Source organism: Ornithodoros turicata, chromosome 6, assembly GCF_037126465.1.
Source record: "Ornithodoros turicata isolate Travis chromosome 6, ASM3712646v1, whole genome shotgun sequence".
In the NCBI taxonomy this organism is placed as follows: domain Eukaryota; kingdom Metazoa; phylum Arthropoda; class Arachnida; order Ixodida; family Argasidae; genus Ornithodoros; species Ornithodoros turicata.
In genome coordinates this window covers 4,506,276-4,518,945 of record NC_088206.1, presented here as the reverse complement: position 1 = coordinate 4,518,945, position 12,670 = coordinate 4,506,276, and the positions used below count along the sequence as shown (strand labels likewise).

The window sequence follows — 12,670 nt, the reverse complement described above, 5'->3', positions numbered from 1 at the left end:
AACCTGGCTTCATGTAACAATTTATTTTCTCTGGCTGTCGAGGACAAAATGACAGCCCGTACGTGACAACTGGGCTTGATATTGAGAAACTATGTTGTTATAACCATAAAAGAGAGCGAAGCGTTCACAAAAAACAAAAAAACTTTAATATGTGGTGTGATCTGAAACCTTATAGCCTATGAGAAACTTGCAAGCATGAGCAAGTAGCAGTTGACAATATTGGTCGTTGAGAGCGTTGAGGAATTTTTTGCGGTGCAGCGGAAGGAACCGTCTCACGGCAGAAGCTTCCCAGAATGGGGTCTTCACAGATAATCATACTCTCGTTGCAAACAAAAATTGTACCCCAAAACTTTAAAAACAGTGGAACAGTAGCACCCTCTTTCTGGAAAAAAAAAAATAGAAAAACATCTCATAATGTCTTTCAAAACGCTGCTATGACAAGTTCCGATTCATCAACTGGTACGTAAATTACGAGAGAGCAACAGTCAGACTCTTCACAGCACCAATTGTAGCCCCTATCCTTAACCGCAATGAAGGATGAGGAAAGGTGAGGAAGGATGAGGATTACAAGTCATTTTTCTCGTTTTGTTTCCTCATCCAGCTTCTTGCACTAGAACAATACAAGTTGCGGGAATCTGGATGACACAATCCCGCATAATGCAATATCACCATTTGAAAGACTCTGAGATTACCTGGCACTCGAATAAGATTCAAATTTGTTTACTTAAATACAAAAATATTCACTAAATTCGTCTCTAATGCGAAATGTGACAGTAGGGCCAATTCGCGCATTGTACGAAAAAAAAAGAGAGACAAAATTATGGGTTTCCATCAAAGATAAAAAAAACAACAACAAAAAACTACAAAATAGCAAAGAATCATTTAGTTAAAATTAGGGATGAGCCAACGGAATCCGTCAATCCCCAACTGCTAGGCAGGTATTCGAGATTTGGGAATCCTAATCCCAGTGCCCGATAGGGCGACTCGAATCTTTCGAATCGACCAATCACATTTGCTCGTTTCATTTTAAAATTGGTGCCTCCGTGGTCCGCTGAAAGCCTGATTTGCCGGCGGGCCCATTGATTTAAAAATTTCAGCCGTGTTTTCATTGCGTTTGTTTGTTAACATTGCTCTGGATGGCTTCAGGCAGGAACTCTTACATTACAAGTTTAAAAGTAACAAGGTTTTGCTTTTCATTATTTCTTAGTTTTATGGAAAGAATTCAGACTCGAGTGTTCATGCATTTCCTGCGCTCGATGAACAACACGTTAAATGGATTACATTACATTTAAGAAGAAATATACGACTATGTTTTCTCCTGAAAGTGAACTATTATTTAACTTGTTTTTCATTAAACAAAAAGATCAAATTGTGCTTCAAAACACTTTTCAGTAGAAGTGTTTTTTTTTTCCCTGGCTTTTTGAACTCTTTTTTTTTTTAAAGAAAGGATTCGAAAGATTCGTGGATTCTGAAATTTTTTTAATTGTCCCATCTAGATTTAAAACCAACCGGTCTCACTTTTCTATTCAAGTGAAGCCAACGCAGTGCCACAAGTAGTTTCTTAAGGCTAATAGCCATTGCATGTTTTCTGTTACGGTGCACGTTCACTGTAACACCCTAAGCAACAACGGCGGAATGCACTGACAAACAATGCAACTCCTCCTCCCTCCAAACTCCACTGGACCAAAGCAACTTCACCATGACATGTGTTGTCTACACATCAGATGATCCGACAGAATGCAGCATCTTCTATCTCGTTGCAGAGCGTTCACTGCAGCCGTCGACGGTAATTCAACGTGGCACAATTTTTAGGTACCTTTTGCTCCGCATGGTTCAAAACTGTAGTCCAACATGCATCAGTGGGGGGGGACGACTGGTTATGAGAGCAAAATGAAGGAGGCCAGCTATGGATGTGAAGTTTTAAGAACGCAACGAACATGTAACAAAAAAAAAAATCAAATAAATAATGATGGAACACCAGATTAAATTTTTTTTTTCTCGTCCAACCACCGTAGCCAGCCAATCCCGACAGCACCTTTCCCCCATTCCTCGACCAATACTGGCGTATATACGGGTTTTCCCTGCCAGAGATTTCACGTTTGTTTTGCCGCATCACAAGAACCGTACCGTCGAGATTTCGCCGGTAAAAAGTGGCGAGAGAGAGAACTCCCGTGCAGCGAGTCTGTTCGAGATCCAGCTTCAACAGTAAAAGTCCTGGAGCACACGACACGGGAGGAGTTACTAGGAGAGTAACCTCTGCACGAGGGCCCTTGGCACTCCAGCCTGCGTGAGGACCGTCGCCGGCGTGTTTGCCAGCTGGGGGCAGTAGTGGAGCAGAGACAGCCACGCCATCTCCAGCAAGGGAGGCACCGTGACCCACATGGACCACAGCGTATTGCACCGGGAGCTCCCGTTGGACGACGTCACCCCGCCGAACACGAACATCTGCCCCGTCTGAAAAAAGCAGGGGGAGGGGAGCGTAAGGTGATGCACGTTTCAGGACATGTGCGCACCGGTTCCAGCGAGCATTGAAATGCCTGTCTGTGCTATTCTATGGACACTTTGTAATTTTTGCATAATGTAAAAAACCCCGAGACTAGGGAACACGAAGGGACAGACACAAACACCTTCGTGTTCCCTAGTCTCGGGGTTTTTTACATTATGCATCATCTTCACCAGCTCGCTTGCTTCCTAGCCATTTTTTCATTGTAATTTTTGTTTGTTTGTTTCTTGTTGAACAAGACAGAACGGCGTAAATGCAGGCTAGCTGGTGGATAAATTCCATGATAGGCAAGCCTGAGCAATGGGCAAGACACGTAAACAAACACAAACATGAAGGCCTTCGTGTTCGTGTTTGTTTACGTGTCTTGCCCATCATCGCTCAGGCTTGCCTATCATGGACTTGTTGAACAAGCTTGTGGGGTTTACTGCATTTAATCCCCACAATGCGAGGCTCTATTCATATTTAGGGCCCCGTGTTTTTGGGTAAAACCCGTTTTTATCCCCCCCCCCCCAATTTACATCACCGCCACTTAGTGTAAAACCCGAAAAGTTACTTGGCAAAGTGCCAATTGAGCCGCCAATACTGGTGTTGCAGAATGCTAAACACTGCCCACTCAGCATGCCTGTTTCGTATCTTGTGTTTATCTAAGATGCGAGAAGCGCACGTTTTTTTATAATTTTCGACCCGAAAATCTGCTTTTCCACCCGGTACCGCCCGATTTTACCGTTTTACGGTTCCTAAAAACAAAACCAGATTTTTACCGTTCAACCAGTTTTTGCCCCGAAAACACGAGGCCCTGCTGCACTGAAAATATGGCACAAAACAAAGACGAGCTGGCGGAGGAAAATCCGTACTGAAAAAGCCCGAGTCTGGGTACACGGAAAAACACCAGCACGTTTTCTTGCGTGCACCGAGACCCACGCTTTTTAATTATGGTGTTGATACCACACATTTCTCCTCCTCCTCCTTTCCCTCCTGGTTCGACAGCACCAGCTGACACCAGTTTGCGGGGTGCAGTGGCAAGCTGTGGTGCTTCATGCTCAGCATGCTATTCATATCATCCAAGTATCTGCATCAAAGAGAAACAGAAGGAACAATAACCAACCTCCGAGACAGCTCCTGAGTGGAAGTAAACAGACTTGGGTAATTGTGCTTGTAGCCTTGTCCAATGCAATGTCTGAAGGTCAAGTTCCCACACGTCATCTAGTACGCCATTGCCATCGTGGCCACCACAAATGTATGCTTCTGAAAGTTAACGCAGGAACACATGCAGTGAACAAAGAGGATGTGCTCTCAGCAGGACTACAAAGAAACGTTAGACTCACTTGATTTATACTGTACACAGCCGTGGCATCGACGCTTGGTAGGATAGCCTGCGTAGGATAGCAGCGGAAACGTAGGAAGTGAGGTGCAGAACGTGAATATCGATAAGCATAGATTAAAAGTATGGATATATACAGACATTGTCCTTATATATGCACTGATACTCGTGAGAAAAATATAGAGTATTTATCTATATTTGCGTACAAAATATCAACAATCAATCGATAGTCATTTTCATCCGTACAGAAATTGCTAAAATATCAACATTCATAAAGTTGAACGCATTTATAAAAAATATCGATTTTTTAAAACACCTATTTAAAAAATGCCAATGGTACAGATACCGTTTAGTACCTAGTAATATACCACTACTGTTAGGTAGTGGTATATTGAGACCCTCATAACACGAACTTTACAAAGATGACCAATAACTAGAAATGGGTGCTGATGAAGTGAGCAATTAGTCTTGAGTGAATGGGTTCATTTTGTTCAATTCATCATTTTGGTCATGATTCAGCGTGATTAGACTCATAAGGTCCAAATGGGCCAAGAAGCACAATTTTTGCGCATTGACAGACAACGGCATAAAAGATGCAACAAGGTACCTGGTGAATTTGGAAGCATTCACTGTGGAAAACTGTACAAAATGCTATAAATATATGATAACAACAACACAATATATGCACTGTAAATGCTGGATGTGTATATGGACAAAACCTGTAAGCATAATAAAAGCTTTCAGGACTCTAAACTATAAACTTAATATCTTTTTTCGACATTTCGAATAATCCAAATAATAAGTAACCCCATACTGTATTGGCAAATAAAATATTTTGTACCTACATAATACGCCTCTTCCCGTTTTGTATACCACAATGTTAGTAAAACACATGCTCCAAGCAACACTGTGCCATGTAATAGTGATAGAAGGCACATTCCAAATTCAGCAGAATGCAGCATGACATGACCTACTAACCATGGGTTTGATCTGGATTGGTCGGTACTGTCTCCCAACACTCCAGCTTTGTATTAAATGCAGGGACCTAAACAGAATTTATGCAATGCAAGAGGATGCAGAATATGGATTATACATTCTCTTAGTCCAATATCTGTCAGGTAACTCACTTTGTGTAACGTGAGACTTGTCCGTGCCGTTCCACCGCCTAAGACGTAAATCATATCACTGTAGGAAACGAGCTCGTGACGGTACCTGCGAAAATATGGTCGGGTTTGAAAGGGTGTGGACCTTTATTTTGTTTCCTTTTTTTTAAATAGAAATACTAATATTTTCCACTGGGAAGCCAAATTTGTGGTGCACGCACCGGTGGCAGACCCAGAGGGAGGGGCGATCACCCCCCCCCAAAAAAAACACAAATTGATGCATTGGATTTCTCTCTCTCACCTCCCACACAACGACAAAGAACCCCCCCCCCCCCCCTCCCAGCACGAGGGTCTGAATCCACCCCTATAATGCGTCAATGCAATTAAACTGAAACATTGCGCCTGAGTTTCATTGTCTGCCACATTTATTTGTTGAGAACGTTTTGAACCTGTACAAGTTATGGCTGAAAGTGTGACTTCCAAGCTGTTTCTAAAAAAAGCCACAAAATTAATAACAAATGGAGGCATATACCATAGCACAATGCAGCCCAAAATACCTTACAGACTGCAGTTGTCACCATTCGCAAACGTTTCTTTTACTCTGCTACGCAGTTCTACACAGCGTGCCCTGCAGGTGACATTTACTTTCCCACGTGAGGGGATATAAGCCAGATGTGTCGTAAAAGTGATCAATGTCACTGTCACATCTGTGTTTATTAAATATAAATAGGGCCTGACTTTTTAGGGTTAAACCCGTATCCGCCCGATATTTACCCCCCGAACGAAATCTGTAAAATTCGGGTTTAACCCGAATCTACCCGAAAACATCCGGGTCGCGTGGCACACTCATAAGCGTGCATTCAAATAAAGTTAGATAACATTGGTAAACATTAGTTCCATGTTAAGACAAATTTTTATTAAACAAAAAAAATCACCCGAATACACCCGAATTCCTGACGACAGAATATGCCGTAACGGGATTTAACCCGAATACACCCGAATTTTCGAATGAAAAATATCACCCGATATTTACCCCCCGAATCTGGCCAAAAATAAAACCCGAAAAAGTCAGGCCCTAAATATAAAGTGTTCCTCCAAATATTGAAGGTGCATGCGACATTTACATAGAAGCAACCCCACCCAAGGTAGCGCCATTGCTCTCACCTACTCTTTGGCTCCTGAAGAGTGTGTAACCTCTTCCAAGTGAGGTCCGGAAGAGACAACCGATGGACGTCCATAGAATATTCAAACCCCGTGGTTCCCCCAACCACATACAGAGCTCCATTATGTAAACACATTGCCTGCAAAGAGAAACACAACGGCTGTCTTCAACAGAGCTGCACTGTTTGAACTACACTCTTAAAAATGAACTTCACCGCATGGCGCGCTCTTAGCCAACCATAATCTGGAATGATATCGTTATCTGCCCCGATTTGTTGAAAACGGGAGGCGTACACCTTTTTTGTGAGAATTATGAACAGCATAAGTGTCACAAAAAAGGCGTACGCCTCCCGCTTTCAACAAATCAGGGCAGATAACGATATCATTCCAGATTATGGTTGGCTAAGAGCGTGCTGTGTGGTGAAGTTTATTTTTAAGAGTGTAGTGCAAACTGTGCAAATTCCTGCACTTTGTTCAGCAGAGGTGCAATCGTTACGCTGCACTTGAGATTGCAAATTTGAAAAAGTTCTCCAGCTGCAGTAACGCAGCCAGAAGAACCTTTTGGGAGGGTGTTCTATAGGACCTTTACATGGGGGAGGAGGATTTCTCCCTCGATTTCTCTCCCCCAAATGCACTGCCGAAGGTACGAGCGTGCGGGGTTTAAGACGAGAGAGCTCATTTTCTCAGCTAGACAGAGCAAACGGGAAGCAACGTTCATCTCACCTGTCCGTACTGCTCTTCAGGGAAGTCGCCCTCGGCCGGAAGCAAGGTCCACCTGCAGGTCCGGAGATTGCAGGCGTAGAGCTTGTTCGAGATACGTTCACCAAATGGGACTGCCGTACCCCCGTACACCAGCAGGGTGTCCCCCCGCAAAAGCGCTAAACGCGGGGAACAACGCTGCAGCATGAGTAAAATGCTACGACGTAACAAGTACAATACATTACCTGCATGAGATGCCAACTCCGAAGGGATATCCCCGGTCATGTCAAGGTTTGTCCACCGTTTGGAATCTGTATTGAAGTGCCACAGCTATCAAAGGAAATGAGGAAATTCAAGGGTAGGTGTCATCTAACACAGGGCAATACAGCCGTGAGACAATGACATTTTCTAATAATCAAAAACACTTGCAATAATAAATGGCTACTTAATGTAACAAACTGTGCTGAGCCCCCCCGCAACATGTTGTGTGAGTGGCTCATGAGGTTGCTCTCAAGCGTTTCTCTTCGTAGGCAAGCTGTCACGCATGCACGCAATTTTCCGCTACGAAGCAATAGGGTCGCGGCGTCGAACCACGATCGCATGACACTCAATCATACTTCTCGGGTTTCTTGAACCGTCGATAAGCATCAGTTTACATTGCGTCACATTTCTCAATCACAGGATTACATCAGATTCCCGGTTTAAACGATTAGAGCTGTAAAATGTAGAGGAGAAATCCTACCTCTTTGAAAAGAAAGCTGTTAGGGTCGTCACCTTCATTTTCTGGATTATACCCTCCGAATGCATAAACATTGCCACCCGAGGCGACGATTCGATGTCCACTGCGCGGTTTTGGGACACTGTCACCTGCAATAGTTAACAATGTAGCTCTTTCTAAACAAAATTTTAATACCTCGGGTTGCGATGCTACCATGCAGATAATTATTAACGGATTAAAAAACGGAAGAACACACTTTTCGGTTGAAGTATGTTGATAGTAAATGGACGAAAGCAGAACAGCTCCACCATCTTTTTTCGTAAATTTTTCCCCTTCCCTCTACGATTTCACTTTCCCTTTCATAAGTGTTGCCAGATGATATGTTTCTCCCGCGTTCAAGAATAAGCCCCGATGCGAAAAGTGGCGTCCATGCCCTCGTTTGCCCAAGCTTACACTTGGGCCACTTGGGATTTCTAACGATTCCTCTGATGCTCGAATGTACAAGAAACTCTGCATAAAACATTTGAAATCGTTGACGGCATTATTTCCTTGAGCATCGGGAGGTGGTAGGGACAGGAACACGAAGAACAAGTAGACAGCTCATCTATCACCCATGACTTGCATTAATGGAGCCCCTAGTCTCTTAAAAACTTCCACTAAAAACACAAAAATTCCTCAAACCAACATCCTACAAAAAGCGGTCGCGAAAAAAAAAGAAGAAACGTTGCAGAAGTTAGCTGTCTTCTGATCCACAAGCCAACAGAAGTCTCGTCTATTCAAGATGGCGCCATTGAAATTCCAAATCTTTGTAATTCTCGCATCACTTTTCGCCAACAACTGCCAAGAACTCATCGTAGAAACTTCAGAAACCAACTCACCACAACCGGCAATCATCACAGAAGACGTACCGACGCCAGAAGAAGCCGCAGACACCCCCACAGAGAACGCAACTTCAATACAACAAAGTGAACCCGTAGCAGAGACGAACCAGACGTCACCCAAAAACGAATCAAGTCATATCTCTTGCGTAACGAGGACGCTGGAACCAGACGAAAATAACACGCTCGTACTTATCAACGGCACAACTTTGCTGCAGATACTGACACCTCCTGTAAATCGTACAAATGCTTCGGCTGGAGATTGCGTTATCGTTACGTTTTTCTCGCCGTACTGCGTGTTTTCCGCAAGGACCGCACCGTACGTGAACGCCATACCTGCCGCATTCTCGAGTATACGTTTTTTCGCGGTCGACGTCGTGAAGTCAAATCAGCTGAACATGCGTTACGGCTTGGTTGCAGTACCGAGTATTCTGCTTTTCCATAACGGCCGTGCGATTGCAAAATTCAACGACACCCACCCATCCATCGAAGGTCTAGCGGCCTTCATTAACAAGCACACACGTCTAGCTCCTGAACGAGAAGTCGATCCATTGCCGGGAGGGCCTATCCCGGACGTGGCCCTCAAGTCGATAGATTGGGTTCTTTTAGCTGCTTGGGTTTTTACGATTCTGTGTTTCCTATGCACGTTCCTCAAGTCAAGTTACTGGAAGAAGATATCGACTAGTGTTCAGACCGCGTGGCGAGAGGCACAGCATGAGCACGAGGATTAAGACTGCTCTGGCAACTGTGTGCATTGGGACTCGGAAAGGCGAGACAACGAGCAGCTCTCAAGGATGGTAGATGTCGGGACTGCGCTTGTTTGCAGCCAAGTTGTGAATAAGCGGCTTTGTAATCTTGCAGTTACCTGTATTGCAAGAATGTGTACAGCGTTAAAAGTGATAGTGTACAGAGATGGTAAAAGCATGGACAGCGGAAACTATGCGCTCTGAGGAAAACGAACGGCAGTTTCTGTGTAATAAATGTATTTCCATTCACAATAACGTTCCATTCTAAGGCGATGCCACTTTAGATAAGTGACTATACAGTGCATCAGTGCAATAAATAACAAAAAATCATTCCACCTGCTCGAAGCAAGGATGCGTGAGGACAGAATCAATAAGGTGGTAAAAGCGGTGAGAGATTGCAAATCACATTGCATCAAAGTGAAACTGCTGCCTCTCCTGATGCTTCACACGGCGGTCTTCCCTCCTTTCGACCCAATGGAATCCGCAGATGATGAGGGCACAGATGACGCATGTGCCTGCCAGGGCTACAAACGTCATTAACACCTGCGAAAGAAATAAATGAAAATGCTGGGTAAATTATATCTAACGAAATAAGACCAGAATCATCACCTGTCTCCCTGGGGTGACAAAGAGCTTGTTGACCCACTTCTGGGCAGAATCCTTGGGATAAGGGATGACCACCATCTGAGAGTTTGGAATGATCTGCGTCCACTGGTGATGGATGCTGGGATGGCTCAAGCTGGAGTTGGAAGGAAGCGCAACCAGCAGGACGTCCACAAAGTTTGGCGACTGGCCCAGTCCGAAGAGCACGTAGGGGAGTTGGAGCGAAAAGTGTGCAGATTGCGACAGTTGACCCATGCAGCCTTCCTGCGAGACGTGAAGATGAAGGGTGGTGGTATTGAAGTAGCGCAGAAGTCATTTTTAACACCCAGTTTCCTTCCTATAAAACTGTTAAGTAGGCCAGTAAGATGCACCATGCGAAGTAATTTACGCCACAGAGTCATAATTATCGCGGGAATTGAATTTAAAATACGCCGCAAAAAGCGACCGTGCGCGACGGTGGTGAAGAGCAGTACCAGACTGTGATCTGCCTGGAACCTCGCGCTGACGCTATAAGGAGAACGCTCGCTGATTGGCCTAGAGAAATGTTGTCTGCTACTCGGCTGTTCGGGGTTCTGATAAAGCCTTTCTCCTTGCTCGGTAAGGCTTCGGCCGCTCCTTCTATCCCCAATTCTTCGGGAGAACTGGCAAAACTGGTTTACGGCAGCAAAGGGACAAGGCGCTGACCCCCACTGGTTGGTGAACCAGAAAGAGTTCTCCTTATACCGTCATCGGTGACGTGGCATCATACCTCCTCATCCCCGTTATAGCTGGAGTGGCGAGTTAAGGGCGAACCCACGGAGCTATGTTTATGCGAGTTTTTTTTTTTCTGGGAAAGAAATTGCACACATCAAAACATTTCGCGCTATTCGGTATAATGACACACACACTTTCATCAGATGTCTTAATCTGAAATTTTTTTGGATGGCCCTCTGTACTCCTTTAATGGTGCAGAAAATACCTCTACAAACGTCTGACCAACTTACCTGCGGAAACCCGTCAGACTTAGTGGTGCGATAGCGCACGGTCGGGCCCGGTTGGTTGGTGCCGTAAGCTATCTGTCCCGTTGGACAGTCCCTGTAGCACAGCCCGCTGACCGTCAGAACCTTGATGAAGCAAGCGTCGTCGCTGAACTGGCTCTTCAGCGCATGTATTCGCGGCGCGTCGGTCGAACCGTTCACAAGCAGGATGTCCATGAGCCCGTCTTCGTCGATGTCGAAGAATGTTGCCAGATGGACGTGGCTGAACGATCCCAGTGCTCCGTAGTTCCAGTAAGGCACTAGCTTACGTCCGAAGGGACACCACGAGCAGTCAGTGTTCAAGAGTACGATTACGCGCCTCACCTGAAAGGGTACGGGAATAATGAGCCATCGTGCACCAATTGCATTCACTGGCTATATTGACGTTAGTTAACTTTAACCGCATAAACAGAACCACGCACCTTCTTTTTCAAGACAGTATCTCGACCTTCGAGGACAACCAGGAAGTCGGGATATCCGTCCATATCCACATCACCGGATCGTAGCATCACCGGGACCTCCAATCCGGCCTTATCGGACTCGTGATGGAACCTCCAGGTTTCATTCTGAGAATCTTTGAAGTCTTCTAACCATGGTATCCAGCTGGTGCTGTTGTACGCCAACACTACCGAGCGTCTGCAATCCGTATTACCTACACAGACCGGCATGATGTGCTCCAGATCTCCGTCCGCGTTTACATCCACAAACACTGACTGCCCTCGGATGGCAGAGTCCTTCGGATAACTTCGTGGACGCGGATCCGAAAATGACCCGTTTCCACTCCAAAGATATATTTCGAACTCCGTCTCTCCGGTTATCACTAGATCGGCTGTCATATCTTCGTTGATATCGACGTACGAATTGGAATGGGGTTTCGCCATACCTTCCTTACTAACCAATTGGTGTTCGATTATGGTACGGTATGGAGTAAAAGACCAAACGGTTCGGACGCTTTTGTTTCCGGGTTTGGCAGACAATACGTCTACTATTCTGTTGGCGTTGAAATCAAATAATAAAGGTTGGTGGGTTACGGTGAACCGCGTTGTGTTTGTGCAATCGATTCCCATACGAAGCCGACCCCACAGAATGCGGGCTTCAAGTTCAGGTGGGCTGGGCTTGGTTGATTCGGTTGCGATTGTGACTAGAACGTCCATGACTGAGTCGCCGTCGAAATCACCCGGCATAACACTCGTGATAATCCCGGACACGGTGCACTTGGTTTGGGAGGTTTCGAACGATGGCTTTGTGCCACTGGCGACGAGAAACTCCAAGGTGTGAAAGTCTGGTGACACCCTGAATATGTCGATCAGTTTGTCAGAGTTGAGGTCGCCAAAAGCAGAAATGACACCTAAGTTATCGCTCCCGAATACGTCCGACGTGGCGTCTCGAAAGCCGTGAACATAGTGCACGAGGTAAAGTAGCTCCAGAGAAAATATACAGTGCGTGAAAAACATCACAACTTCAGAAATGTTCTACGACTGCGACGTAAGCCACCATACTTGTCCTACATTGGATTAGTCTTGGATTGGATTGTAATGTGACCTTCGGTCAACTCAAGACGTTCTCGCTTCAAGCAAAACGGCGTATTTTTGGCGCAAGTTTTGAAGTGAGTCTTCTTTTCACTCATTTTTGCTGAGAAACTCTGTAGGATTCCATTGGGCCAGCAAGGCAGTCTCGCACCAGCCCATTAGGTTCCCAGTGCCCGGGGCAAAACGTGTATTGCGCCCCCAAACAAGACACATAACGGGCATGCATGCATCAGAATCGCCACCCATCCAGTAGAAAGCGCTTCATGGACTTTGCGCTTCGGTTGCTTGTTTCAGAATATCCGTTGCTGTCTGAACACAGTCTACTGCCAAAGCACACAATTTTACGCCGGCGTGGTATATCGAACTACGCTTCAATCGCCTCAGTCTTTGAGG

At 45.3% G+C, this 12,670-nt stretch overlaps 3 protein-coding genes across 3 annotated transcripts; 1 reads left to right on the top strand and 2 right to left on the bottom strand.

The window, feature by feature from the left end:
- On the bottom strand, window positions 1-7,872 carry LOC135398875 (kelch domain-containing protein 10-like). Its single transcript, XM_064630409.1, has 10 exons — window positions 7,762-7,872; window positions 7,530-7,654; window positions 7,033-7,117; window positions 6,812-6,966; window positions 6,092-6,228; window positions 4,952-5,036; window positions 4,803-4,869; window positions 3,829-3,876; window positions 3,609-3,748; window positions 1-2,454 (listed from the first exon to the last, which is right to left on the bottom strand). The coding sequence occupies exons 1-10, from the start codon at window positions 7,814-7,816 to the stop codon at window positions 2,242-2,244; spliced, it is 1,110 nt and encodes a 369-aa protein (XP_064486479.1). The 5' UTR covers window positions 7,817-7,872; the 3' UTR covers window positions 1-2,241.
- A 381-nt stretch (window positions 7,873-8,253) lies between these two features.
- On the top strand, window positions 8,254-9,708 carry LOC135398874 (thioredoxin domain-containing protein 15-like). The gene has a single exon (XM_064630408.1). The coding sequence runs from the start codon at window positions 8,287-8,289 to the stop codon at window positions 9,112-9,114; it is 828 nt and encodes a 275-aa protein (XP_064486478.1). The 5' UTR covers window positions 8,254-8,286; the 3' UTR covers window positions 9,115-9,708.
- Window positions 9,349-12,644, bottom strand: LOC135398873 (T-cell immunomodulatory protein-like). The gene is made up of 4 exons (XM_064630406.1): window positions 11,171-12,644; window positions 10,716-11,072; window positions 9,739-9,996; window positions 9,349-9,672 (listed from the first exon to the last, which is right to left on the bottom strand). Exons 1-4 carry the CDS (start codon window positions 12,200-12,202, stop codon window positions 9,532-9,534), a joined length of 1,788 nt encoding a protein of 595 aa, XP_064486476.1. The 5' UTR covers window positions 12,203-12,644; the 3' UTR covers window positions 9,349-9,531.
- Between the last annotated feature and the right edge of the window lie 26 nt (window positions 12,645-12,670).

What these genes read in the sequence shown, in the direction of transcription:
- LOC135398873 (XM_064630406.1), bottom strand. Translation starts at nt 12,202, where the DNA reads ATGTTTTTCACGCACTGTATATTTTCTCTGGAGCTACTTTACCTCGTG. An exon ending in ATACTGTCTTGAAAAAGAAG is followed by an intron (nt 11,073 to 11,170) that starts GTGCGTGGTTCT and finishes GTACCCTTTCAG; the next exon opens with GTGAGGCGCGTAATCGTACT. An exon ending in AGTCTGACGGGTTTCCGCAG is followed by an intron (nt 9,997 to 10,715) that starts GTAAGTTGGTCA and finishes CACGTCTCGCAG; the next exon opens with GAAGGCTGCATGGGTCAACT.
- LOC135398875 (XM_064630409.1), bottom strand. Translation starts at nt 7,816, where the DNA reads ATGGTGGAGCTGTTCTGCTTTCGTCCATTTACTATCAACATACTTCAA. An exon ending in CAACATACTTCAACCGAAAA is followed by an intron (nt 7,655 to 7,761) that starts GTGTGTTCTTCC and finishes TAACTATTGCAG; the next exon opens with GTGACAGTGTCCCAAAACCG. An exon ending in CAAGTCTCACGTTACACAAA is followed by an intron (nt 4,870 to 4,951) that starts GTGAGTTACCTG and finishes AATTCTGTTTAG; the next exon opens with GTCCCTGCATTTAATACAAA.
- LOC135398874 (XM_064630408.1), top strand. Translation starts at nt 8,287, where the DNA reads ATGGCGCCATTGAAATTCCAAATCTTTGTAATTCTCGCATCACTTTTC.